General features: G+C 38.6%; 7 protein-coding genes across 7 annotated transcripts; 2 read left to right on the top strand and 5 right to left on the bottom strand.

The window, feature by feature from the left end:
• Positions 1 to 68: 68 nt before the first annotated feature.
• On the top strand, positions 69 to 932 carry LOC111654085 (gamma-crystallin M2). The gene is made up of 3 exons (XM_087173611.1): positions 69 to 102; positions 246 to 499; positions 596 to 932. The coding sequence occupies exons 1-3, from the start codon at positions 69 to 71 to the stop codon at positions 866 to 868; spliced, it is 561 nt and encodes a 186-aa protein (XP_087029737.1). The 3' UTR covers positions 869 to 932.
• A 3,250-nt stretch (positions 933 to 4,182) lies between these two features.
• Positions 4,183 to 5,083, top strand: LOC111654082 (gamma-crystallin M1). Its single transcript, XM_023404957.1, has 3 exons — positions 4,183 to 4,255; positions 4,386 to 4,637; positions 4,745 to 5,083. The coding sequence occupies exons 1-3, from the start codon at positions 4,247 to 4,249 to the stop codon at positions 5,018 to 5,020; spliced, it is 537 nt and encodes a 178-aa protein (XP_023260725.1). The 5' UTR covers positions 4,183 to 4,246; the 3' UTR covers positions 5,021 to 5,083.
• Positions 5,084 to 8,425: 3,342 nt separating this feature from the next.
• Positions 8,426 to 9,300, bottom strand: LOC111654099 (gamma-crystallin M3-like). The gene is made up of 3 exons (XM_023404976.2): positions 9,249 to 9,300; positions 8,877 to 9,116; positions 8,426 to 8,760 (listed from the first exon to the last, which is right to left on the bottom strand). The coding sequence occupies exons 1-3, from the start codon at positions 9,261 to 9,263 to the stop codon at positions 8,482 to 8,484; spliced, it is 534 nt and encodes a 177-aa protein (XP_023260744.1). The 5' UTR covers positions 9,264 to 9,300; the 3' UTR covers positions 8,426 to 8,481.
• A 3,739-nt stretch (positions 9,301 to 13,039) lies between these two features.
• On the bottom strand, positions 13,040 to 14,162 carry LOC111654100 (gamma-crystallin M3-like). Its single transcript, XM_023404978.2, has 3 exons — positions 14,089 to 14,162; positions 13,726 to 13,968; positions 13,040 to 13,402 (listed from the first exon to the last, which is right to left on the bottom strand). Exons 1-3 carry the CDS (start codon positions 14,098 to 14,100, stop codon positions 13,127 to 13,129), a joined length of 531 nt encoding a protein of 176 aa, XP_023260746.1. The 5' UTR covers positions 14,101 to 14,162; the 3' UTR covers positions 13,040 to 13,126.
• Positions 14,163 to 16,494: 2,332 nt separating this feature from the next.
• On the bottom strand, positions 16,495 to 17,353 carry LOC111654096 (gamma-crystallin M3-like). The gene is made up of 3 exons (XM_023404973.2): positions 17,273 to 17,353; positions 16,907 to 17,149; positions 16,495 to 16,811 (listed from the first exon to the last, which is right to left on the bottom strand). The coding sequence occupies exons 1-3, from the start codon at positions 17,300 to 17,302 to the stop codon at positions 16,536 to 16,538; spliced, it is 549 nt and encodes a 182-aa protein (XP_023260741.1). The 5' UTR covers positions 17,303 to 17,353; the 3' UTR covers positions 16,495 to 16,535.
• Positions 17,354 to 20,374: 3,021 nt separating this feature from the next.
• On the bottom strand, positions 20,375 to 21,240 carry LOC111654095 (gamma-crystallin M3-like). The gene is made up of 3 exons (XM_023404972.2): positions 21,173 to 21,240; positions 20,826 to 21,068; positions 20,375 to 20,716 (listed from the first exon to the last, which is right to left on the bottom strand). The coding sequence occupies exons 1-3, from the start codon at positions 21,203 to 21,205 to the stop codon at positions 20,438 to 20,440; spliced, it is 555 nt and encodes a 184-aa protein (XP_023260740.1). The 5' UTR covers positions 21,206 to 21,240; the 3' UTR covers positions 20,375 to 20,437.
• A 2,912-nt stretch (positions 21,241 to 24,152) lies between these two features.
• LOC111654098 (gamma-crystallin M3-like) lies at positions 24,153 to 25,024 on the bottom strand. The gene is made up of 3 exons (XM_023404975.2): positions 24,932 to 25,024; positions 24,581 to 24,823; positions 24,153 to 24,479 (listed from the first exon to the last, which is right to left on the bottom strand). The coding sequence occupies exons 1-3, from the start codon at positions 24,944 to 24,946 to the stop codon at positions 24,207 to 24,209; spliced, it is 531 nt and encodes a 176-aa protein (XP_023260743.1). The 5' UTR covers positions 24,947 to 25,024; the 3' UTR covers positions 24,153 to 24,206.
• Positions 25,025 to 27,538: the final 2,514 nt, after the last annotated feature.

Below are 27,538 nucleotides of genomic sequence, written 5' to 3'. Positions count from 1 at the left end.
ATAACTATGAGAGAATTTGAATAACAATACTTTGTTTGTCAAGAGGTAGTATAAAAAGCCCTGAAAACATGGGGAATCTCTCCAACGGAGACCATGGGCAAGGTAAGTACTGTTTTTTCCTCTCTGCTCAGATTAAAAAGGTTGTCACTTTTGCTCTCAGTATGTTTTATGTCGAGCTGAACTCGTATTCTCGGGTAGTTCGGCGAACTCAACCGACAGCTCGTGACGCTTGTACCTTCATTTGCCTTCCCCCCAGATTATCTTTTACGAGGACAAGAACTTCCAGGGTCGGAGCTATGAGTGCAGCAATGACTGCACGGACCTTCACTCGTACTTCAGCCGATGCAACTCCATCAGGGTGGAGAGCGGCTGCTTCATGATCTACGAACGACCCAACTTCATGGGCCACCAGTACTTCATGAGGAGGGGAGAGTACCCCGACTACCAGAGATGGATGGGCTTCAGTAGCTGTATCCGCTCGTGCCGGATGATCCCAGTGGTAAGTGGGTTAATGTTCATTTCACAAACTGACCTTTGTGCGTCGATCTGTGTCACAAGCTTGAACTCATCATTTATTTTTCCTCCGGTTCCACAGTATCGAGGCTCCTACAGATTGCGTATCTACGAGAAACCCGACTTCAGTGGTCACATGATGGAGTTCATGGACGACTGTACCTGTGTGTCTGACCGTTTCCATCACCGCCACGTCTACTCCTGTAATGTTATGAATGGCTACTGGATCTTCTACGAGTACCCCAACTACCGAGGCAGACAGTACTTCCTGAGACCAGGGGAGTACAGGAGGTACCGCGACTGGTGCGCCACCTGCGCCATCGTCGGCTCCTTCAGGAGGGTCACCGAATTTTAGCCATTGAGCGAAACCTTGCTGTAAATATCAAACACTTTGTTTATTAAAGATGTTGAATTTTTAACCTTCTTTGTGAATGTGTTTTCATTGATTTGTAAAGTATTGGCATTGAAAGGCATTGAAAAGTTGGATTTTGTTGTGTGTAGCTTTGAAAGGGCTGCTAACACTTCGACAGTGTGGTTTGCACATGTTGTACTTACTCTGTAAATATTGTGAACAAAAGGGTAAAAAGAACATTTAAATGATTGTTTACTCCTTAACTACAGGTAACAAAAGGGGCAAGCAGCCATAACTGTACTGTGGTTGGTCCAAAGCAAATAAACTACCCATCAATTGGGCAACTGATATGTTATCTGTGATACTTGTTTTGTCTTATGTTCCTCTGTGTGCTCTGTCGAATATAAACCACAAATCATTACAATCATTTATTATAACCTTATTATAAAATTACATACTTTATACTACTATAAATCCTTACATGAGTCGCACCATTTCCTGTGGCTCCATTGCTGCTCCCATAATTTACTGGTATTTAAAAACATAATAATCACTTCCTCCATTTCAAAATAAAAGTATTGGATTTATTCACATGTTTAACTAATGTGGTATTTTAAAGTAAAGATGAGATATTGTTTTTGTTTTACTTGTATATCAAGTCTCGGCACAGACGATCCGAATCAAGATCAAGGGCCATCATGAAGTCCCTCTGTGCTCTTTACTGAATGGTTTTGATACCATTCAAATTTTTACTATTATAAAATGAGAAGTTATATTCGACTGATAATGACAACAAACTTTACTGAATACGTTATTTATCCTCCGCCAGCTCTGCACGGCCAGAACAGCAGAACTTGGATCAACAGAGGGAGACGTAATGAGCGAAGGGGAAAGACAAAGAGAGAAAGTTACCTGTGGCAGTAGTTTTGGAAACAGTTATGATGCTAAACCAGCATCAAACAATGATAAGAAAACTAACATCAGACATTTCAGATTGTTATTACAGTGAAGAAATAAAGGAGTCACTCTTGCGTGATGTACTAATAAATACGTTTTCGGTTCCTTTTATTTTCTTCTCTACAAATCTGGAAGGTGCAGTTCCCTGTGCACTGCAGCGCTGCGTGTCGTCGCCCACTTTCTTTCCACTTGGCCGAGTGAGAAGCTTCTCAGGGAAAAGTTCATGCTTCCACCCCCCTGCTCCCCTCCCCCCTTCATGCAGATGTCAAACCAGAGTCGCTGGTGCATGATCCCTCACCGGCTTTCAGCTCACGCAAAAAAACCCCCCCAAAAAAACACCAGTTGCATTTGTTGGCACATGTTCAGAAGGGGCACAAGCAGCAGCTCCACGGTGGTTTTTAATTATTGTCCCACATATAACGGAACAATTTGTTCATTTCTCTCAGATTGACACACTTCAACAATGAATATTTACTGTGGGCAACCCTCTGTCTAATTTCTCTCTGAATGTTCCCACAAAACTGTTCAACAAGTTCCTCAACATCCCCTTCATCATTCAGAGTTTGCATTGGTGTGTTTCATCATTTAGACTAAACTGCACAAGCCAGTCTGGTAATCCAGCTGCATGTCTATTCATGTGTTAGTCACACAACTTTCAGTGTTGACACAGCAGAGATTAGTGGTGAAAGACGAGCGAACACGACGACCAGTTCACTGATTCGCCGGGTTTATGTCCAAATGTATATATATATATATATGTAAACCAATGTCCAGAAAAGAAAAAACAACAACAACAACAACAACAACAACAACAATTTAATGCATATTTCAATCAATCACTGTTATGTGAATATTAGACATTTGGCACGTCAAGATAAAGATTGCTCATAATTGTCCAGCTGGTTGCCATTAAACCACCGCAGAGGAAAATGGTGCCAATCAAGTCTGAACCTGAATGAAGTCAAACCATGAGGGAAATATTTTATTGATGTTTGTTTCATCCACTAGCTTGACGAACATTACAGTCTCCTCATCACTGAACAATGGACATGACGTTTTCACCTGCCGCTACGTTTAGTTTTTCTTCAGTTCAGCAGAAGCTTCCGTGGACGTTTAAGTCACAGGCTTCATGAAGAGTGTGTCACGGTTTATTCCCAGTTTCTGTTGCATTTTGGTGCATTTTTCCTTTTATTGATAAACCAGCTTTTCCACCTCAGAAAAGTGGATAAACTGTATAATTTGTGTATATTAAAAAATGCACATAAAAGAAACTCGCAGCCTTCAGGGGCAGTTATCCAGGCCTGTCGTCACCTTGGCCTCCTTCAGGCCTGATTTGACCAGCGCTGAATTAACCAATTACTTCCCACGGAATCAATGTCCTTACCAAAACAAGCTTTACCAATTCAGTTACACTACTTAGTAAATTGTTAGAACATAATTCAACAGAGATTTTATCATTTGAGTTGTTCCTCCCCTCATACAGACACCCTGGGTTCCCCATGTGCTAAACTCCTAATTCACTTCTTTAGCAACACATATTAAAGCTGTAATAAAAAATAAGGGCAACTTCATCACGTCTAATAACTGATTATTGACACCTGTTATTCTAAAATATTGTTATTTTCCTGATGGGTTTCTTTAAGACCAATAAGAAATAGTAATAAACTAGTGACTTTTAAATAAGCCATAAGGTTTAGTGTTATTCATAAGTCCTGCCAGTGTTCACAACCGGCCGTAGCTGCACAATGACAAAGTTTTTTCCCCCCATTCTTTTCACATTATGTATTAAAAGTTTTCAAATAAAATACATTATTTAGAAAAAAAGGTGTAGTGTAGTTAATAAATCCTCCAAAATTAACATTCCAGTTGCTCAGGTTATTGCTCATTTACTGAGGTTAATGCATTTTCATTTCATTTAAATTTCCCCTTTAAACGATTTACATTAGATGAACATGAAACGACTCTTTTAATTTCCAGGATTTGATATCAACGGATGGAAGATGTTGTTGTGAAAATACAAACATACGAAGTCAGTATATTTAATTCTTCATACCAACTGAATATTTGCACAGGTTCTGGGCCCCTCATGGGTTTGACAGAGATGTGGCCCGACGTTTGCGCTCTTTCCACCAGTGGCGGTCAGACCATATGTGGAGAACCTTCTGACTGAGAATGGAGCGCACACAAAGCTTATGCTTATAATAGACAATGCAGTCGACTGCTGCCAGAAATGTATGGACGGAAAAGCATTGTTACACATTTATAGGCCCCTGTTCAGCAAAAGTCATACTGCTAATTCATCAGCTTTGCACATTTGAATAACAACACATCATGGGCCCTGGGTTTCTGTATAAAAAGGGCTTGGAGTCATGGAGTAGGCAGAGCAAGTTGAACCATCCACTGGAAACAACCTAAACCACCATCATGGGCAAGGTAAAGAGATATTTACTTATGTTTTCACATATTTAAACCTTCTAACTATTAACCATGCAAAATTAATCTAATACGATATGAACACTATTTGACTCTTAAATCATCATCTTTGCTGTGTTCTCTTTTTCAGATCATCTTCTACGAGGAGAGGAACTTCCAGGGTCGCTCCTATGAGTGCATGAGCGACTGCTCTGACATGTCCTCCTACCTGAGCAGGTGCCAGTCCTGCAGGGTGGAGAGCGGCTGCTTCATGGTCTACGAGCGTCCCAATTTCATGGGCATGCAGTTCTTCCTGAAGAGGGGAGAGTACCACGACATGCAGCGCATGATGAGCATGGGCATGATGTTTGACACCATCAGGTCCTGCAGGATGATCCCCTATGTAAGAGACCTCATCTCTACACCCCTTTGATTTTTATACATTTAGACTTGCTCCATTTTTAGAGTAGCTAGTGGGGATACTCACATTTTCCCTGCATTGAATTACAGCACAGAGGCCAGTTCAGGATGAGGATCTACGAGAGGGAGAACTTCGGTGGTCAGATGAATGAGCTGATGGACGACTGCGAGAACATCATGGAGCGCTACCGCATGTCCGACTGCATGTCCTGCAACGTGATGGACGGCCACTGGCTGATGTACGAGCAGCCCCACTTCAGAGGAAGGATGATGTACCTGAGGCCCGGAGAGTACAGGAGCTTCAGGGACATGGGCATGAGCGGCACCAGGTTCATGAGCATGAGGCGCATCACTGACATGTGCTAGACTCCTGTATTTGACTTAAGGAAATAAAAATGACGTGTAATTCATAAACAAGCTTGTCAAGTGCTCACTTTCTCTATGTGGTTTGTCCTTTATGGTAAAAACAACTAAATCACTAACTAACAAAACTGGAAGCTAATATACAGTATATATTAGCTTCCAGTTCCAAAAGGTACAATAAGAAACCCAGTCAACTTTGAAGTTATCAATATTTAATGATCATTCATAAATCCTGTTTCCTTCAAAAACCTGACTTAAATTTAGACGCCAAACTTTGGAGCTTTAACTGGTGTTTTCTCCACTGATCAATGTCAGCTTGCATTTAGACAGTTGCAGTTGATTCGTCAGGGGAGCAGTTTTCATGGGAGAAATTAAGAATAAAAATGTCCAGAGAAACTTCCACAAACACTCCTGCAGCATAAACATCACCCTCAACAGACAGGTTGTCCGGTAACAAGATTGTGAGATGCTGCACACAAACATTAGAAAACAAAACAAACCGAATGATGGAACGCTTATTATTATATATAGGTTGCTACAAGTTGTTTTTGTACCATAAGAGGTCTAGAGGTCAATATGTGCCTGGGTCCTCGGCCCGAGTCTGGCCCATATGTTTCCACATCTGGACAGAGTCTGGCTGTTATCTTCCACTATTGACTCACAGCTGGAAGATTTTCTCTGTGTGTGCCAGAATTGGTCCAGATGTGGAAGTAGCACACTGTGTACGGGTCAGATTCGGGCCGAGGAACCGGGTGTATACTGGGCCAGAAGAAAACAAGCATGTGGCCCAAGAATGGGCCGGATTTATTGTTGCTGCAGGAGTTGGACATAAGACTTTACATTACGTTTATGTATTTGTCTTTTAAGCATTAAAATGAATGATTTAGTTTATATGACTTTCAAATTTCTTCTCAGGATATTATTATTATTATTATTATTATTATTATTATTATTATTATTATTATTATATTGGTGTTCTTTTTCATCATGGCTGCTAATTGATGGCCATCAGTAGGTTTTCCACAGGTCTGTTACTTAAGAAATTGCAAAGGTAAAAGCTAGCTAGTAGCTAGTGGCATCAAGTGATCTGGTCAGAAACCTGCATTTTAATACAGAGGTGGACTCATGTAATTCCTTTTTGGCTCTGTTGGATCCTATATTCTATATCAGCATCTATATCTCAGCCATCGGCCATCTTAATAAGCATCGATAACTGAATATAAGTATTGTATTTCAGCAGAAACACAACATGCGGCGAGACTAGAACACATGGATTCGGTGTGGACATCCAGCAGCTGCTTTCCACTGGGACTTTTCTACATTTAAAAAGTATTATGTTAAAAGTTTAGTTTACTACCTGCTGCAAAACCATAACAGCAGGGGCTTGTTCTTTTTTTTTTTGTTTTTTTTTTGACATGGTTCAGAAAACTTGTGACTCCCATAACATGGCTATTGTTCTATTTACTAAACTCTGGAGAACAAAAGACCACTCGCAACACAAAATGCCATATCTTTCCCATTGTGTGTCACAATGTGATTCTGATGGGCGAGCGTGACTCTTTTATATTCACATTGTAATGGCAGACAATTGTTTTTGAATGTCAGCTTTTTTGAGAAGCTGGTATGGCTTCCACATTACGTAACATGTATGTTTTTACTTATAAACAGGGCGACATACTTTAAACAAATTCATTATTTTAATGTTAGAAAAGACACTGAAAATGTTTCCCCTCTGTATATAACATATATTTATATACTATAGGCCATATATGTGGGTAAATCAGTAATATGAATAAGTATGTATGTATATCTTAAGTATGATGAACACACATTTGAAAGAAATTACAATGTACATGATGTGAATTCAATGATCCAATGTCTTTTTTCCCCCCTAGCTTTACTAGCGAGTGAAATTAAATGTTTAAACAAGTCAATTATTTTCAATGGGTTCAGGATCCAGACTTAACGATCCAGTGTATTTCATAATATGTTTCCAAAAACTCTTCAATAACTGTCCAGTGCCAGATCATTGGTAAGAGATGTGTATAGTATGTTCTGTCAACCCACTCTCACAGCAGTGTGCACAGTAGTCAAAATATTTAATCTATTGATTTGTGGACATGGACAAGAATTTCCCTTTTTTTTCTTGACACTCAACGCCCAACTTTTACACTTATGTACTTCAATTGGAAATTTACTTTTTGAATGAGGCGCTACATTCATTAAAGGAGCAATTTGTAAGTTTTGTTATTGCCACATAGCTAACGTTAGCATTAACCGCTGTTTACTTATCAGTCTCCCCAAAAGCTTCAGTCATTGTTGCGTTTACAAGACAAGAGGTAATAACACGTCCTCTGAGCAGCGCTAACTCTTCAGGGCAAACTATGCACTACAGTGACTCGGTATCGGAAAGTGACGAGACAGCCTGTCCGAACTGGGGATAGTTGGTTAGCATGCTAACTTCAGTAGAAGAAAAGTGGTGATAGAAATGGAAGCAAGAAGGTTGCTTTCAACCACTGGACACAGCTGCTGGCGAGTAAAGGAATAAAGTTTGATGCTAAACTTGCAACAGTTCTTCCAGACTGGTGGGTAAACAGATGTTAACGCTAACGTTAGCTATGCAGCAATATCAAAACTTACGAAAAGCTCCTTTAATGGTAAACATTCTATTTTTTTTTCAATTATGAGTGCTAACATCGACATAATTGAATGATTCAGTAAATTTAATCACTTCTCTTCACAGTAGTAGTTCAGGTAGCAGTCGACCTGACCACCTAAGCATTTCCCAATAATAACATGCTACGTTTTTTTAATCTCCTGCATTAAAATTGCCACAAAATACAGAATATTAAACATATAATATATGTTTATTATTGGGTGACAAGTCACTTATACTGTCTTTTCATTTAGCAAATGTACCATGTGCCATAGAGGGCAAGTGTTGCCAAAAAAAAACTCTCTAGTTTAAGCTGCAGTTATCTGTGATTTAGCGCTATTAGAAAGAAAATGTGGCTATTGCATTAATCCTACTAGTTTAATTCACACTGAATAAAGTCAGACACATGTCTGCCTCTTATATTTGAAGTAAATACGTTTTAGTGGCATCAGAATCCATGATCTGGTCTCAATAACTTCCTCTTGCCAAAGATAGCTAAGACATATTCATCTGTGTAGGTATTTGACAAATGTAAAAAATAGTTAATGTCTACTACTAAGTAAAAAAACTATATATGGTTTTAAATAACCCAGCATGGTTTAAAAATTGGATGATGCTGCCTTCATTTGTTTTAGTCCCCATGTGTGTCGTCTTCTGACCTTAACATACATACTGCATGTTTACGATGAGTTTATGTTGTAAACTGTTGTGTGAGTGTCGGACCACTCAGCAGCCATTAACAGAGGAACTCATTTAAAAGATAATCACTAGATTTTTATTTAAAATCTTGCTTTTATACATCTGTGATTTAGTAGCAGGAATCCATGATGCGCCTCATGCTCATGAACCTGTTGCTGCTCATTCCCATCTCCCTGAAGCTCCTGTACTCTCCGGGCCTCAGGTACATCATCCTGCCTCTGTAGTGGGGCTGCTCGTACATCAGCCAGTGGCCGTCCATCACGTTGCAGGACATGCAGTCGTTCATACGGTAACGATCCATCATGTTGTCGCAGTCGTCCATCAGCTCATGCATCTGACCACCGAAGTTCTCCCTCTCGTAGATCCTCATCCTGAACTGGCCTCTGTGCTGTAAAGTGAAATGAGTAAATATGAGTTGCAGTGATAATGTTTTTTTAAATAATAATAATAATAATAATATTAATATTTAAGGTATGATTTCAAATTAAAAGCAATATATAATACCATGGGGATCATGCGGCAAGACCTGATGCAATCGCTCATGCCCATACGCTGGTAGTCAGAGTACTCTCCCCTCCTCACAAAGAACTGGTTTCCCATGTAGTTGGTGCGGTCGTAGACCATGAAGCAGCCGCTCTCCACCCTGCAGGAGTGACACCTGCTCAGGTAGGAGGACATGTCGGCGCAGTCGCTGCTGGTCTCATAGGAACGACCCTGGAAGTTCCTGTCCTCGTAGAAGATGATCTGGAAGAAGAAAACACAAGAAACCATCATGCAGTGTAGCACATATTGTTTTAAGTGGAAATTTCACATGATTTTAATCTGATGTTTGCATCCGATCAAACTTAAAATGTTAGCAGCAGAAGCTGCACACACCTTTCCCATGGTCATGGCTACAGTTGAACTGTTTTTGCTCAAAATGACTGCACAATTTTCTCCATGCCCTCCTGCCACTTTTATACCTGACCCCCGCACCCAAGGGATACCATGACCCCATTGTTCAAATTCCTGACAGAGCAACATGGAGCAGGGAGAGGCCCCCGTGTAGGGTTCAATTCAAAGTGACCTTCAACAGATGATGATTTGCGGTGGTTGCAGGTTGTGAGAAGAGGCTCAGCTTTGTATTGTCTTTGGCTGCTGAACAACAGACGTGTTTTCCACAAACATACCTTCCTTTGAAGGCATTAATCTAATGTTTTTAATCAAGAATAAACCAGAAAGATTGGACTTAATATATATATATAATATATATATATATATATAATTAATGCATTTGAGTAAGTAAGCAAGTAGCTTGTTTTGATTGAAAGCAGTGAAGAAACAAACGCACAACTTGCTGAAGCTCAACAGACTAAATCAAATATAGTAAATAAAACCATATATAATAGATTTTAAACAATCGCAATCATACACCAGGAAATATATTGCTGATTTTTATTATTTCAAGATCAGAATGTCTCTGTATAAAAACATATTTCATAAAATGTTCATATTTTTCAGCAATTTTTTGTACCGGTTTGAATCCGACTAGTTGCTGACAGTGAATTTCATGGATATGAACATTGTACATGTCTGCGTCTTGTTTCTAAGGGTCCAATTTCTTCTCAAACATAATCTTCAAATAATGACTCAGCTATTTGAATCAGCTGATCATAAATAATGAATCCGCTACGTGTATGAATCAATTACTCATACAAACGTCTTTAAAAAAGCGTAACTGTGTGTGAATCATCTGTCGAGCCCCTTTTCATTGTGAAAAAAAAAGGTTTAATTACTCTTTTCTAATCAGGCTGATCGCATGCAGTATCTCACTCTGTTTTTAGCTGAAATTCAATATATTTACTCACACCTTTAACTGATGACCAAGTGAGGTTAAGATAAAATAAGATAAGTAAGATGCACCTTTATTGATCCCCGTAGAGGAAACTCAAATTTGACACAGTAGCACGGGAGAAAACGTAATAGGAAATAAAATAAGGAAAACAATAAAAAGAAATACACAAAAAAAGAAATAAAATAAGGACAGAAACAGAATCTAAGATAAAATAGAGATACTATATACAACGTAAAATTAAGTAATAAGTGATTGTGCAGCTGGTGTATAGGTTTGAGGTTTATGGAGTTTATCTCGTTCTGAACAACCAATTAGCACTTTACTTTACTACTTTACTTTTGACAAAACTGATGAAAGTTAATTGAGGCCCCACAACAGTCAGGAAATGTGTTTGGTGTTTTGAGGAAGTTGGTTTCATGACTTCAGACAAACCCTGACTTCAAGTCTTCGGGTTTCTAAGGTGCGACGTGGAGTTAATCAGATAGTGACACAAGTTTATACGGGAGCGGAAGTGTCAGATATTCTGATTTCTCATTATACAGGAAAACCCACTCTGCCTGTTATAAATAGAGTAAATTGACCCATAATTTGCAGAACAATCAGCAGAGACTTTTGCTGAAATTTCAGAGGTTTTATTGTAACACTTATGTTCATGTAGAAGTTGTGGGAGTCCGGTGCAGCGTTGGGTTCAGGAGTAGACGGCTGGCCGTAGAGGTGGAGCGGTGCACGCAGGAGGAACCGGACACAAACAGAGGTCTGATGGAGGCTGAGTGAAGCTGATGAGTTCAGGTGAGGACAAACATGAGCAGAGGGAAACCAAGGGTCAATAACAAGGACTCTGAGACGCAGCAATCACTCACAAAACGTAGTGCTGGCCTGAGCAGTGTTACCACGCTGGTAAACAGAGCGGAGAGCAGAGCCTGGTAGATATACTGCTGGTGGTTGATTACTGATAGTAGACAGCTGTGCAGGAAGAAGTTACCACACCTGGACTGACAAGACTCACAGAAACACAAGGAAGGAGGAGGAGAAGACTGTGCCCTGACATTTTTGGGGATTTGACAGATATGTTAATTATGTTGCCGGCATTACATTTCATTCAAAATATATTTGCTGTTGCAAATTAGTTGCATACAAACATAAACACTTGGAGACAGGGTCGATAAATCACAGCGTCTCTGTGACCACACGGAGTTTGACCTTAGAAGCCTGATGTTCACATGTCCAGCAGATAGGGGAAGTGTGTTGACATGCTTGTGATTTTATTGTGGACAGTTTTGTCGCTGTACTGCTGCTCACTCAGTGAAGTTGTGAGTCACGGTAACTTGGTAAGTTTGTGGTATGTCAGGCCTCTTCTGCCCTCTAGTGTCAAACATCACTGGAAGCAGATTCAACCTCACATTCAGACCGACAGGCCGGGGGTGAATACAGTGATGTTACCTGCCAGAGATCAGCCTGTGGTGTGTTGGGTGAAGTCTGGCCTTTTGACCAGATGACTCCTACACTCACCGACTTTCTGTTCTGGATTATAAATGTTTGGTCTGCCATAAATTTCAGTTGGGAAATGTGCTTTGTGTTTACCAGCCACATTCATCCGGCTGATCTACAAACCGGTAAGGCTGATCATTCATTATTTTGAGACGCCGCTGTGTTAATGTGCTGTTGAGTGTCATATTCTGTGTTGCCCTATTACCTTTATTTTTTAATATGTGATGAAATGATTCCAAAGCAACCAAATACCTTTTATATTTGCAGAAGAAATAACAGAAAATACAGCCTCAGGCTTCAGGTTTAAGGTTTAAAATGGGGCAGTAGCAGTTCAGGTAGGTCAGGTCTGGGGTAATAACCTGTAGTCAGATTTGTTTTTACGGCTGATACAGATGCATGTTATAGTATGAATGCAAACATCATGTGTAGATTTTATGTGTAACTTTTTGCACTTGAAAAGACAAAAGAATCAATTTGAACTTGTTGGTTAAATACAGAATTTCTTGGTGTTTGATTTTGGTCTCAATTTGAGACACAAAGGTCAGTGTTTTTTTGTTTCACAACAAATGAGTATCTGGGCTAGACAGTAGTTCTAATGTGCTAATGTTAGCAACAACAACAACAACAACAACAATAATAACAATAAAAAAGTGGCAATAAGTTACTGAGCTTTGCATTAATCATATAGTCTTCCTTAAATACTGGCATCATGTCATTAGCTCATGTAATGTGTGCAGAACCATTTCAACTGAGAACAAACTGTCTGCATTCAGACACTGATCCTTATTTGAATCCACACGTCAGTGTTTGTGTCTGACGTTGGGCAGGAATGTGTGCTGCACATCGCTCCTGCATTTAACAACTGAACCAGCCGAATGGTTAAAATGCAATATGACAAAGAAGACTGTGCTCTGACTCGTTTACTCCTCCCTGCTTCAGATAATTAAAAAACATCACTTCGTGTTGCCACAGCAACGTGTGAGATATTATATGACAAATAATTCCTTATAATCTGCCTAATGCTGTTTCACTCAAAGCTCAGAGCTACATTAATTGTTTTTATTAATTTATTTTTAATCAACTTTAAGTGTTATTATCTGAATAATAATAGCCTAAATTATAATTAATGATTTAAAGCATTTCTCACTTCATATATTTTATAAACAATATAAAATTTGTGAAAACGTACGGTTGAAAAATAATGATAATATTTGAGATGTTTCATCTTGAGAACAAATGTTGAGGATAAAAAAACCAATTAGCATCAACTATTTTTCTAACTGTCTTCTTCTATTGTGTATTCAAATTATACAATATACAAACACAATTAAATCAACATCAAAACTTGTTTTATCCCATGTGGAATATGAACATCTTTTTATTTCCAAGGTTAGATTTATTTATTTTTTCAAATACAGATTGATTTGGAAATTTAACAGGAGTCAGTGATGCGCCTGATGGAGCTGAATCTCATTCCATCGTATCCCATCTCCCTGAAGTTCCTGTACTCTCCGGGCCTCAGGTACATCATCTTGCCTCTGTAGTGGGGCTGCTCGTACATCAGCCAGTGGCCGTCCATCACGTTGCAGGACTGGCAGTCGGACATGCGGTAGCGGTCCTGGATGTTGTCGCAGTCCTCGTTCAGCTCGTGCATCTGACCACCGAAGTTCTCCATCTCGTAGAGCCTGATTCTGTAGGAGCCTTTGTGCTGTTGCCAAATGATAAAAATACACACTGGTTAATAATTTTGATGGAAACTTACAGATGCATTTTTTTTACTTGATAAAACTATGACTTAAATAACCAGAAGACAAAACAATAAACACAGATCAAACTTAACACACTAAGTTAAAATACACATAACATTACAAAATCAATCAGGCTCGACAACCTGAATAAGATATTAAAGAATAACTAAATAAGAAACCAAATCAAAACAAAGGCAAACTAAATCAGCTTCTGCATTAAATACATTTCCGTGGCTCTAGGAAACAGAGAGGATACGTAGTGCTTTGTATGTGTTGATTTTACCATGGGGATCATACGGCAGGACCTGATGCAGTCACCGAAACCCATCATACGCTGGTAGTCAGAGTACTCGCCCCTCCTCAGGAAGTACTGCTGGCCCATGTAGTTGGGGCGGTCGTAGACCATGAAGCAGCCGCTCTCCACCTTGCAGGAGTGACACCTGCTCAGGTGGGAGGACATGTCGGCGCAGTCGCTGCTGGTCTCATAGGAGCGACCCTGGAAGTTCTTGTCCTCGTAGAAGATGATCTGAAAAAACGAGGGATGTGTTAAATACTTGTCATGAAAGAATCTCAGTGTGGTAATAGTCAGAAAAACATTTTAACTCAAGGACGTACGTTGAATGTAAAATCTCTGTAGGAAACTTACCTTGCCGTGCATGGTGGCTGATACAATGAGTGATGCTATAGCAATCCTATCCAGGATTTTAAGCCTTTTTTATACCTAACGCAGCATGCAAACAATCGATGACACTATTGTATGGAAGCCATGAGTCAGCAGCATGTCCCTCTGTTTGTGAATGCTGATGGGAACGGGTTATTATGCATCCTCTCACAGGCTTTATCATTCTAGATCAAATGGCCTCTCTGTCTGTGCTGTAACTTTTCTGATTAGTTTGAATATTATCAAGATGTTTCCTGGCATAGAGCTTACATACTTTTTTTTTTAAAGCGATAAATACATTTATGAATTATCTCTAATTGATAGTGTGAATCTTTTTTTTTTGTTGTTACAAATACTGACTGAACTAATTTAATACAAAAGTGTATGAGTTCTGTGAAGGCTGCAGCAAATTACCCTTTTTAATTTATGGGAAACTTTTCTAGTTGTTTTACTATATATTATCTGCTTTGTTATATTCACACTTCTTTGCATACACACACACACACACACACACACACAACATCTACATGATGTTATCAGCTGTTTGCAGAGTAACAATAGTTGACCTTACTTTGCACAATGCGTGTTTGAATTTCCTTACAGTTGGCAACGTAATCCAATATAGATTTACACTGTGGAATAATTTGACTGTAGTTTGGGCTATAATGATCTACAGTTATATACTATATACATGTGTTGAGATATGTTTGTTCATAATCTCCTATTTCAATGTGTTTGACTTTAAACACAATGAGAATTTTACCTGATTAAATAAATGAAAATGACAAAAGGGAACAATGAATAGTGCAGAGCATAAACTCACATAAACTACACTGTGGTGACGTACGGACGCTTGGTCGGGACCCCTCGGCGTTACTTTTTTAACGCACTGTGTAACCCCTGGGGGCCATTTTTCAATATGTAGTGTACACTACAGCATTTTTCTTTTTTAAAGTTATTTTTTTCTGGCTTTTTATTTCTTCATTATAGTTGCAGTGAGAGAGAGAGAGAGAGAGAGAGAGAGAGAGAGGATGACATGCAGCAAAGGGCCACGGGGCGGATTCGGATCAGTGCGGCTGCGGTGAGGACTGAGCCTTAATGGTACACACCAGGTGAGGCACCGAGCCCCCCCCCCGCTACAGTATTATTAATTATTATCATTTTTATGGTTCTGTTTACACACTCACAGCGCCTGGTTATGGTCATGGAGAGACTGTGGTCTGGTTTCATACAGTTAAAGTTCACTGTGACTGTGAGTCAGACGGCCTGGGCTCTTCTTCAGCTGAGGTCACAAGACATGGACGAACGTAAGTATGAATGTCACAAATTAGATATGTTTATATTAAAATACATGTATTGATATATATATATATATATAGAAGAAAGAGTTCATACAGTGTATTCCAGCAGTACATGCATTTATTACAACAGCTTCATCACATGTTACACAAGATTAATCATTCATTGTAATGTTTTGATGTCTCTGATACAAATAACCGAACTGGCCACAGTAATAAATCATATCAGATTCATAATCTGCAAAAGTACTTGTGGTTTGCTGACTTTGCTTTTCTTTGACTGTTGCAAAATGCATGTATGTATTGCTTTTAAATTAAAAATGTCATTCTTTACTCCTCAATCTTTTGTGATAGTGTGTTTTTACAGTGTGTTGTTTTTGCACATTTCCTACAATTATATGAAATATAATTTAGAGATTACAAAACACACAAAATAGTATCTAGAAAGACAGTATAGAGACAGTAGTGTAATTAAAAGATATGCAATACAAAGGAAAATACAGTAGTATGTGAAATATAATAAAATAGAAACAAAACAGTTGAAGTAGCCCTTAATTTTACTTTTATTAAAGAACCATAGAGAAAATGGCCACTAGTACAGTTTAGCCTTAAGCCAGAGGTGCATTCTGGGAGCAGTTAGAGGTCTGCTTTCAGAATTAAAGTGCAGTAGGCATAGAAAAGCAAATTTAGACCTAAATATTTTTTAACCTGGATTTAAAAATTGCTATAATTGGGACAGTTGTAAGAGTTTCTGGCAGTTGAACAACTAAATGCTGCCTCATTGTGTTTACTGTGTTTTACTGTCTGTACTCGCTGAGCTGAACCTTTGGATCTAAGAGCTTCTCTTCTTGGTTTATACTTTCAAACATGTCACAGATTAAACCATTCAGTGACTTATAGACTATTAGCTGCACTTTAAAGTGTATTCTGTCACTAACTGGAAGCCAGTGTAAAGATTTTATAACTGGAATTAATGTTACAAGACATTATTTGGATAAACCTTTAAATTCTGATTCTTATTAGTAATCCTCCTCGTCAATTCAATGTGTCAAATCATATTTTGCAAACATGAAAGAAAAGAGAAAAAAAACACTTTTGTTTTATCGTTCAGTTTTTATTTAGAAATGAAAATGTTTAGCACATGTCAGTGATGCGCCTCATGCTCATGAACCTGTTGCTGCTCATGCCCATGTCCCTGAAGTTCCTGTACTCTCCGGGCCTCAGGTACATCATCCTGCCTCTGAAGTGGGGCTGCTCGTACATCAGCCAGTGGCCGTCCATCACCTGGCAGGACTGGCAGTCGGACATGCGGTAGCGGTCCTGGATGTTGTCGCAGTCCTCGTTCAGCTCGTGACTCTGACCACCGAAGTTCTCCCTCTCGAAGATCTTCATCCTGAACTGGCCTCTGTGCTGTTTTAAGAAAACAAGCCACAAAATGATTAATTTGAGGAAAAATATTTCATGTCTTTCGAGAATTTAGGTTTTGATTGTGTTTTTATTCTTACCATGGGGATCATACGGCAAGACCTGATGCCACTGCTCATGCCCATCATGCTCATGTAGTCGGCGTACTCGCCCCTCCTCATGAAGTACTGGTTTCCCATGTAGTTGGGACGCTCGTAGACCATGAAGCAGCCGCTCTCCACCCTGCAGGAGTGGCACCTGCTCAGGTAGGAGGACATGTCGGCGCAGTCGCTCATGCACTCATAGGAACGACCCTGGAAGTTCCTGTCCTCGTAAAAGATGATCTGAAAAATGAGGGGGTACATTAATTTAGATTTTGAGTTGATAGTAAAAGCATAGATATTATTTAATCTTTGATATATATATATATATATATATATATATATATATATATTAAAAAAGCTTACCTTGCCCATGCTCATGTCAGTGGTGGTCATACTTATAGATGAGCTGCTGCTGTTGCTGTTGGTACTGCTACTGCTGCACTGCTGTCCCTGTTTGGTTTAACCCTTCCTTTTATACCTGACCAAAACGTACAGAGGCGGTGGGCCCCCATTGTGTAAACCCCTGACCCAGCAACATGGTATGGAGCGCTGTAAAGGCCTGTGTGACTGTGTCGCATTATCACATGACTCGGCCCTCGAAGACTTTAGAAATGTTTACCCTTTTGATCAGGTAAAACAAAGCCTATTTTTCTCATTTCTAAGGCTGTTAAGCCTGTTTCAGTGTGTTGTGTGTGATATGCCAGAGGCAGTTCAGTTAAATTTACATTAAAAGTCTGTATCAATCATTGTAAATAATAGTAATAATAGTTGCTGTTATTCAAAAGTGTACCATAAATAACATCTGGTGTTTAAACAGTTTAGTGCATCAGTGTGAATCTTATGTGGATTTTATCATGAATGTAAATAACTCAAATCTTACATGAAGAAAATTGAAAAAGATATACAGCAAACATTATATATTTTATGAAAGTCTAAAACAATACACTAAGAGGTAAAGACTGAGCTGGAATAATTTAATTATAGTACTATGAATATGATTTAATTAAGATTTAATTAATTTAAGGTTTATTTTAGTTCTAACATTGTGTTTGCATGATAACAATATTCTTGGATGTTGGCTCTATGCCAATGTCTGCCTCGTATTAGTTTTGTATTTTGATTTAGCTTTAATTTGTTCTTAATGACTTGTAGCATTTGTTTTTTTGGTTGTGTTTTGTGTATTTGCTCAGCATCGCTTTATACCACACACACACACACACACACACACACACACACACACACTAATGAATAATAATACATTAATAAAAAACAATAATAATAATTAATTATTTGGTTATTTATCTTTCTCCACATGCATATACGTATGTGTTGACAAAGTGGTGAAGCACTTTACTTTTCTTTGTGCATTGAGCTCTCAACAACTGTAGTCAATCACTGTTGTGTGGAAGAAAACATACTGGTAAGCAACACCATAGGAGCATATATTTCTTTGGACACGTTATATTCTGCCATATTCTGACAGCAACAGGAAGAGAGAGACTGGAAAGTCAGAGAGAGAGAGAGGTAATGGCATGCAGCATAGGGCCACAGGTCGGACACAGGTTAGGACAAAGCCTTTATGGTAAAGCTCCACGACGTGAGCCACCGGAGCAACTCACGACTGTGGATATGTAATCATGCAGTGATGGTTCATGTGTGCATACGTACATTTTCTAATTAAATGGGAACAGTCCTCACATGCTGCCCCTTTTTAATTACCTATTGTCCAAATGTGAATTATTAATTTCAAAGTTGTTACGTATTTATATCGGGGCTGTGGCTATTTCGAAAAATCAATTTTTAACAAATTTGAGCTGGCACCATAAACTGTAAATAAAGATGGATATAGCCACCATGACTTCACCTGTAAGTTTCTGATGTCAGGCAGTGGCGGACTCTGCCTGACTCCCAGCTAATCCAGAAACACGCATATAGGTGGGGTGTGTGGGGAGCCGAGACTCGGGTGTGTGCAGTGGAAATCATACGCTCCTGTTAGCATCATTAGCACAGCTGGGCGTCTTGCTCAAAGGCTAACCCAAGGCTAATTCATTTCCTGGCTAGTTAGCTAGCTGACAAGGCAGGTATGGTGAGTGCAGACACAGATAACTGCTAATTAGTGTTAATGTATAAATAATATAATGCTAGAATTTCTCTCTTTTCTCTTAGACAATTACCTGCACAACAGTTTGTCCAATATTTGCATGAAAAATCCTCCAAAACGGCACAAACACAACAAACACAGCCGAGAGGTGAAAGCTAGCATTTAGACAGCTAGCAGCTAGTCAACTGTAACGGCTCCCACCTGTCATTCAAAGTGGCGATGCCCTTAATTATGCATAATTTTAAGTCCTCATACAATGTAAACATGTGAGTTATATAAAAATTCACCCCTGTACAGTTGTCATGAAGGAGGCAATTAGCTATATAGACCAAAACCGTTTTTGTAACAGGGTGTAAACATGTTTATTTCTGCTGTAAAGTTGGTTAACATGGAGGTTTATGGGGATGTCAGAGGCACAAGGCAGAGCTAATGTTATATACAGTAAAATTAACAGTGCTTCATTACAGTCTGGAACAAAACAGTTTTAGGGTCCTAAAAAATAATCTTTAGCTTGTGCTTGCTGCTCAACGACCACAAAACTGAATTTTTGAAGTCACAGCCGTAAAATTTTACAAGGCACAATGAGAATAATCCTTGTCTAAAGATTTCGCTGTGTTACACTAACAGCAAACATCAGCTAACATTAGCTAGCTTACTGTAAGTGGCTACCGTTAGCTACATCACAGATTTACCACATTGTCACCCCCGAAATAGTGATTTTCCGAAGAGGCTCAGACGCTGTACATGTTCATTCAAGCTTTGAAACTGTCGGTGATTCGAGGGCCTGAGAGCGTGGAGCATTTCCTGCAGGTACAAAGGTGAAAGGTTGAAACACTTTAGCCTTCATTTAAGTGACAACAAAGCGACTGGTATCTATTAGCGCCACCCTCAAACCTTCGCCAATATATTGTCTGTCCTTTGTGTTTGCTAAGTGTTCATTCAAGATCTGTGTTGTAAGGTACAAAGCCACAGCTTTTGAATTGTCCTTGGCAACGAGTTAATTATTCATTTGTACAGTCTAACTATTTCAGTGCCTCACTGTAAGACAGTGAAATACGTAATACGCAATTTTTTAGCCTATAAATGCCATGAATATTAATCCATCTTTTAAAATCGATGTCATCTGGGCCTTTGTTTGTTGGGTTAACCACTAAAATGTAGAGACAAATTTATCATCAAATTAAAAATATTTTAGGATGAAAATTGCTAGCAGCTGTTTGCTTTGTTTGAAGAAAAAGAAAAGTAACAAATAAAAACAACAAATAACAAATATGTTGACTTGTATGACCCATTACATATTACTGTTTAATATTACATAATATTTCATTGTGCCAGTTGGGCAATAAGCTCGACAAAAGTCAAAGTATAGTGCAGTTATTACTTTATTTAGTGGCATTTGACACATTCAGTGAACATTTAGAGAACATTTAGTGGCAGGAATCCACGATGCGCCTCATGCTCATGAACCTGGTGCCGCTCATTCCCATCTCCCTGAAGTTCCTGTACTCTCCGGGCCTCACGTACATCATCTTGCCTCTGTAGTGGGGCTGCTCGTACATCAGCCAGTGGCCCTCCATCACCTGGCAGGACATGCAGTCGTTCATGCGGTAGCGGTCCTGGATGTTGTCACAGTCCTCGTTCAGCTCGTGACTCTGACCACCGAAGTTCTCCCTCTCGTAGATCTTCATCCTGAACTGGCCTCTGTGCTGTAAAGTGAAAAACAGTTTTGAGAGTTTACATCCGTGTGGAGTCAGAAATGTGTCGTATGCTGAATAATTAGAGGTCAGTGCAGCCTGTACACAGCTTCATGCTCACCATGGGGATCATACGGCAAGACCTGATGCATTCCCTCATGCCCATCATGCTCATGTAGTCGGCGTAATCGCCCCTCCTCATGAAGAACTGGTTTCCCATGTAGTTGGTGCGGTCGTAGACCATGAAGCAGCCGCTCTCCACCCTGCAGGAGTGGCACCTGCTCAGGTAGGAGGACATGTCAGAGCAGTCGCTCATGCACTCATAGGAACGGCCCTGGAAGTTCCTCTCCTCGTAGAAGACGATCTGGAAGAGAATTGAAATGGTTTTGGAGAATAAAAAAAAGGGTAGTGAATTTAAAAACAGTAATTTCTGTTTAAATTCCTGTTAAAAGATTTTGTTGACAGTACCTTGCCCCTCATGTTCATGCCGGTGTTGCTCATGTTGGCTGTGGATGAGTTGTTGCTGTTGCTACTGTACTGCTTTACTGGTTTAACCCTTTCCTTTTATACCTGACCAAATGCAAAGAACCAGTGGCCCCCCTCAGAGAACCCCTCACTCAGCAGCTTACTATTGAAACCTATAGAATGCCGAGGTTTTGTCCATTTTTTCAGGCCCTGGGAACCTCACAGTCTTTAGAAAGGCCTTTTTCTGTCACTACAGAAAGCGTTTTGAACCGTGCTTGTATGAATGGACTGGCTCATGTGACTGTTAAGAATAGTGTGTATGACCTTTACAAGGAGTGTTTTTTTCTGTATTTGGTTTTTAATATTTTACAAACATAGATTTTTCAAAACCACTGAGTTTTTGCTTATTATTATTCATTGTCGCACAATTTAAAATACAAAGGAAATGACAAAGAAAACGAATAGCATACATTATACATTACACCTCCACCTAAATAATGTTGAAATATCACAAAATTATAAAAAAAATACAAAATGAAAATACCAGAAAATAAAGTGAGTACATAGAAATGATGAAAAACGTAATATACAGTATATAATAAAACTAACAGCAATAATAACAATAATATCAAAATGAGAGAAAATGTGAGAAACAGTCATAAAACAGCAGTTAAATGGTCTTTTAAGCATCTTTTGTAACGTTTTATAGAGCAACAGTTCTTTGTGAAATGGAGAAAGCCGTTCCATGATTTGATTGCCTTAAATCTAACTGAAAATCGATCTCTGCATGTGAGAAATTTTGGAGGATGAAGATGAGAAGATTGACAAGTTGAATAACAATGGACCTGTGAGTTTGCTTCAAAGTAAGTACGTATATTGTTATAACACAACACATTTAGTTTGTTGTATATGTTGTATATTATTACAACGATCTTACTGTATCTTTGTGCAGTAACATCCATGAAAGTGAGAAAAGTTGCCACATATGAAGAAAACACAGAAATTCTTTGACAGTAAAGTGTCACTGGTTTGACAAATGTCTATAGTACAACAGAGACGTATATTCACTGTTGCCCATGAAGTTGGAATAATTTGTTTTCAGACACAATCCTCTGTTTATTCCTATTTAAATGCATCACTTTTGACATTATGTGTCCCAATTACCCAGGTGAAATGAAATAAATCACATTGTCACAATCATTTCATGAAAAGAGGTAAAAAATATTTTATTCCAACTTCATGAGACACAGTGCAGTAAAAAGGCACAAATTTGATTTAATTATTTCAATATAGGTTGTAAATTTATCCATGCTTACGAAATACAAATAAACAAGTAATAGTAACTTACCAAGTTTACTGAAAAATAAATGTTTGAAAACAGTAATTTGCTAAAATATTCATTGTTTTTATTTATGTATAAAGAATACAAGCCACTAAATTTAACAGTGACCAACTTGAAAAAAGTTTGCTGAGGATAGAAGAGTGTACCCTTTAAATTGTATTAATGTTAATTTATGTTTTCTATTTATCAAAGATAATAATATATTAAGATAATGATGTTGAGTTTTTTATTGTTTGTTGTGTGGCTGTCGTGAGTTTATGTTTTGTTGATATGTTAAACGTACCTGATGTGGGTTGATATATTCAAGAAAATATAAAACTGTGCGATAAGTTCTCTGGGCAAACAAGAGTATCACCAGGCCATTACTGATACATGATAGATGTACTTTATTGATCCCAAATTGGAAAATTCTTGTGTTACAGCAGCTTTGTAGAAAATGAAAGATAACACAACGAATAACAAAATAAAATATAGCTCAATATACATAATAGAAAAATAAACACACTGAATAACAGAATAAATGGTACAAGTTTGGATTTTCTAGTCATTTCGTCCAATTCCAGTCCAGCACGTCTTGAAAGCGGCGCTCAAAGTCTGAGGGAAAAAACAAACACTCGCAACGTCATTATGTTATATTCCTGAAGGTGGCGCTAAGGGAAAGCCAGCGGTGCCTCTTAAAATAAAGTGACTTATGCTCATGGGAGAATCAATGTTTCCATGATTTTAAAGGAAATTTGGAAAAGGTTCATCTTGTGGCGTTGCATGTATCTTCAGTAAACTTATCAGCCAATCAGATTTTAATATTTCATGTGGACTGCTGGTGGTGCCAGATAAAAGGTCGGCAAAGGTCAGGGTCAACAAAAGCTTTTGGATTTATACACACAATGTAAATAAAGTGTTGGTGAGGTGCAATTTTGAACTGACAATGGCAGTAAAGGGAGTAAAGGTCAAAGGGTCGTGAAAATCAATGAACTCATCCTTTGGCTATCAGGAATAATCCCGCTAGCTCTCATGCAGTCTGGTTCGTAGTTGTCCAGATGCAGCGTCTTGCCGAGGACTCGTGCAGTTACGAAAAACAGTAAGTTCTTTAAAAGCGTTATTCTGTGTATTCTGATATCACACACCTGTGTTTTATATTGTTGACTCTGATCTCACGTAGGTTACTGCGCAAATGACAAAATGTTTTTTAATCCAGAGGAACACTTTCTGTATCCGTTTACATTTACAACAGCACAACTGTGCCGGGTCAATACTCCTTCCCTTTTTGTCATTTAAACAGAAATAATCCTACTGAACATGTCTTTCATTATCATTATTTATTTTATTTTTTGCTACCAACTTATTTAAACAAAGATAGTAAAAATCTAAGTAAAGGTGATTTCAAACCACAAAGACGTTTAAATGCCACAGGAGTTACTGCTATTATTCAATTTTAAGTGAACTGAAGAAGGAGTTTGTGGAGTTTTCGTAACCAACGAATGTGTGCAACCCTTGTTATTCTGTGTTTATACTGCATGCACCAAGCATAGTATTTTTCTGTATTGTTTCACACAATATTTATATATTGGTAGGTGTACGCTAAAAATCACGTGACACTTCTCGTCACTAAGTTGATATGAAATGACGCAACAGGCGGAAATATTTACTCTAAAAAGGTTTTATTGTTTTATTTAGACATATTCAACACAAGTGTTTTTACATGTCAGTGATGCGCCTCATGCTCATGAACCTGCTGCCGCTCATGCCCATGTCCCTGAAGTTCCTGTACTCTCCGGGCCTCAGGTACATCATCTTGCCTCTGAAGTGGGGCTGCTCGTACATCAGCCAGTGGCCGTCCATCACCTGGCAGGACATGCAGTCGGACATGCGGTAGCGCTCCATGATGTTGTCGCAGTCCTCGTTCAGCTCGTGACTCTGACCACCGAAGTTCTCCTTCTCGTAGATCTTCATCCTGAACTGGCCTCTGTGCTGTTTTAAGAAAACAAGCCACAAAATGATTAATTTGAGGAAAAATCGATAAGCGTCTTACCAGAGTTAAATATGTATTGTAGTTGTGTTTTTATTCTTACCATGGGGATCATACGGCAAGACCTGATGCAGTCCCTCATGCCCATCATGCTCATGTAGTCGGCGTACTCGCCCCTCCTCATGAGGTACTGGTTTCCCATGTAGTTGGGGCGGTCGTAGACCATGAAGCAGCCGCTCTCCACCCTGCAGGAGTGGCACCTGCTCAGGTAGGAGGACATGTCGGAGCAGTCGCTCATGCACTCATAGGAACGGCCCTGGAAGTTCCTCTCCTCGTAGAAGATAATCTGAAAGAAGAACAAAATGTAAGGAACAGGAACTTAAGCCTAAAAAAAATAAATCAATATAATTAAGAGTGATTAAAAAAAAACAGTTTGTGAGGTGAGTGTACTTACCTTGCCCATGGTCATGATTGTGGTGTTTGTGCTTCAGAGAACTGCGTTGCTGCTACACTGATGTCTGTTCTGTGTTTACCCGTTACTTTTATACCTGACCAAACGCAAAGAATCTGAGGCTCCCATTGTGTAAACCCCTGACCCAGCAACATGGTATAGAGGCCTATAGAGGGCTGAGGGGCATTTGTGACATTTCCATGTGACTGGATCCCCTAGAAGACTTTAGAATAGATTTCCATAGGTAAGTAAATACAATGAGCGCGTCACAATGCAGAATTACAAACAATTGTCTGTTTTACACGTTTCAAAAACACACTGTATGGCCCTCCGACAGTATACATATATGTTTATCCAGCTGTTTGTAAAACCATGTAGTGTTTATGGTAAACACATAAAATAAGTGGCAATTTACAGCTGTTTTCCTGAGGCCGTATGATTATATGGTGCGCTCTCTCTTTTTTTATTATTTTTATTAGTTTTTGCCTAGGACTAACAAAGCCCCTCTCTCTGCTCATCATGATTTGATTTAGCATGTATAAAACATTTTAAGCAAAAACTTGGAGTATATATGTTTTATAACACACTATGCTTTAGTTTTATGCAGATATAATTCTTTTAATTGGTTATCTATCTATCAATTTTAAAATAGTTATTAAATGTTAATATACTGCTTTACTTACTATATACTACTTTATGTAATCAGGAAGTCACATTGAGATCGAGATCTTCTCATTAGAAGTGATACCTGAGTACACAAAATATAATACGATAGATAGACTTTCTTAATTATAATCTTTGTCTATATCTATTCTGTCATTCTGGATCCATTTAGGCCATCTATCCAAGTTTACGATAGTTTGGGGAGGTGGCTGAATCTCAGTGTGAAAGTGTATGAATAAAAAATATTGGAGCTTTTACCGAAGTTTAAAGAAAAGCTTGAGAATATCTCGTCAAAGCCAACACTAAGGACGTATCTGCACAGGTGCATCTCATTGGTCTAGAAATCAAAGATCTTTAATTGCTCAGGTGACAGCTGTTATTCTTCCTCTGGCCGTTGAGGTTTATAGATTCAAGAATATTCAGCAATAAAACCGATTATGTAAACTGTGTGATTTGGGTGAAGTGGAAGGTGAATCTCCTTTTCTATTTTCAGATTATTATGATTTAAGAGAATTAATCTTGCATGAAATGGCTCGACAAAACCCTGAATGATTCTGGTGTGCAGACGACGCAGAAGAATTGTAATAGTTTAATTTTAATTTGCCAACTTAATGTCAAAAGCTGGGAAATGAAGGTAAGAAGGATTATTTAATTACTGATTAGTATTTATTCAGATTTCTCCAGCACTTTTAACTCTATATTCAATCAGTGATTTATGAATTCTGTTGGATTGTGAAAAGATGATGAAGTTGCTTCTTCATTTTTGGACTTTCTCTGTTGTTTGGAAATGTAAACGCAGAAATCTGATCCTGGCATGTATGAATGTATGGTGTCTTGAAAACTTTATAATGGCTGGACTTAGTTACTATATGCATGACACAATAATAAAAATTTCCTTCTTTCATTCATAACGGTCTGAACCACAACTTTGTTTTATATTCTAGTTTTCTGGCTGAATTTTGAGGGAATGTGTTTAAAATGAAACACAAGATTTAAAAAATTATTTTAGTTTGATGGAAACTTGGTGTCTAGGGTTTGAATAATTTGGTGTGAAAAAAACTTAACTTCAAGGATGAGCTGAAATAAACAAATGAAGACTATAGTCCATATGTGATACTGGTACACAGTGTTAGTTAAAGGGAAAGGAGACGAGGTTAGGAAATCTAAATTATCCATTTGGACATGATGGGTAAAAAAAAGCTATTTCAGAAAGTTGCTGTCTTGTATGCATTTGAAGAAATGTGCTTGGTGTACAGTAGATCAAAGTCCGTTTGAACATCAAACGTTATTTAAATCGATTCACAAACAAGATGAAGCATTGAGTGATTTACAGTGGACTGATGGAGCCTCCATTAGCATATTATAGCTATAAACATTATATCACAGTAACTCAGTACAGTAATGATGTATCCAGTATCCCGGTAAAAAGTCAGTAGTGTGTAGTGTAATTGAGTGGAATTATTTATGCAACAGCAAAGCAACGCCATAGAAACCACCTGGCAACCACTTAGCAACTCAATACTAGAAAACTGTAACACCCTAGCAACCACTTATAAACGTGATAACATCCACTTACCAACCATCTGCCCATCTGCGTTAATTAAAAGATTCAAAGGAGGTATTTGTAAGTTTTGATACATAGCCAACATTAGCATTAACTGGTGTTTACTTACCAGTCTTGCCAAGAACGTTAGCCATCGTCGTGTTTACAAGCCAAGAGGTTATAATACACCCTCAGGTCAGACTGGACGCTACAGTGACTCGGTATCGGAAAGTGACAGGATGTGTTGAGCAAGCTGGGGCTGAAGTTTGATGTTGAACTCACGTTTATTCTAGACTGCTAAGTAAGAAGCTGTTAATGCTAACGGTGGCTATGTAGCAATAGTAAAACTGACAAATAGCTCCTTTTAACTCTGATTTCATATATTGACAAAGACAATGCTAATG

This window comes from Seriola lalandi, unplaced genomic scaffold, assembly GCF_002814215.2.
Source record: "Seriola lalandi dorsalis isolate HSWRI2012SDOR001 ecotype SW California unplaced genomic scaffold, Sedor1 jcf7180002054258, whole genome shotgun sequence".
Classification (NCBI taxonomy): domain Eukaryota; kingdom Metazoa; phylum Chordata; class Actinopteri; order Carangiformes; family Carangidae; genus Seriola; species Seriola lalandi.
The sequence above is the reverse complement of the archived record's forward strand: the minus strand, read 5'-3'. Positions and strand labels throughout refer to the sequence as shown.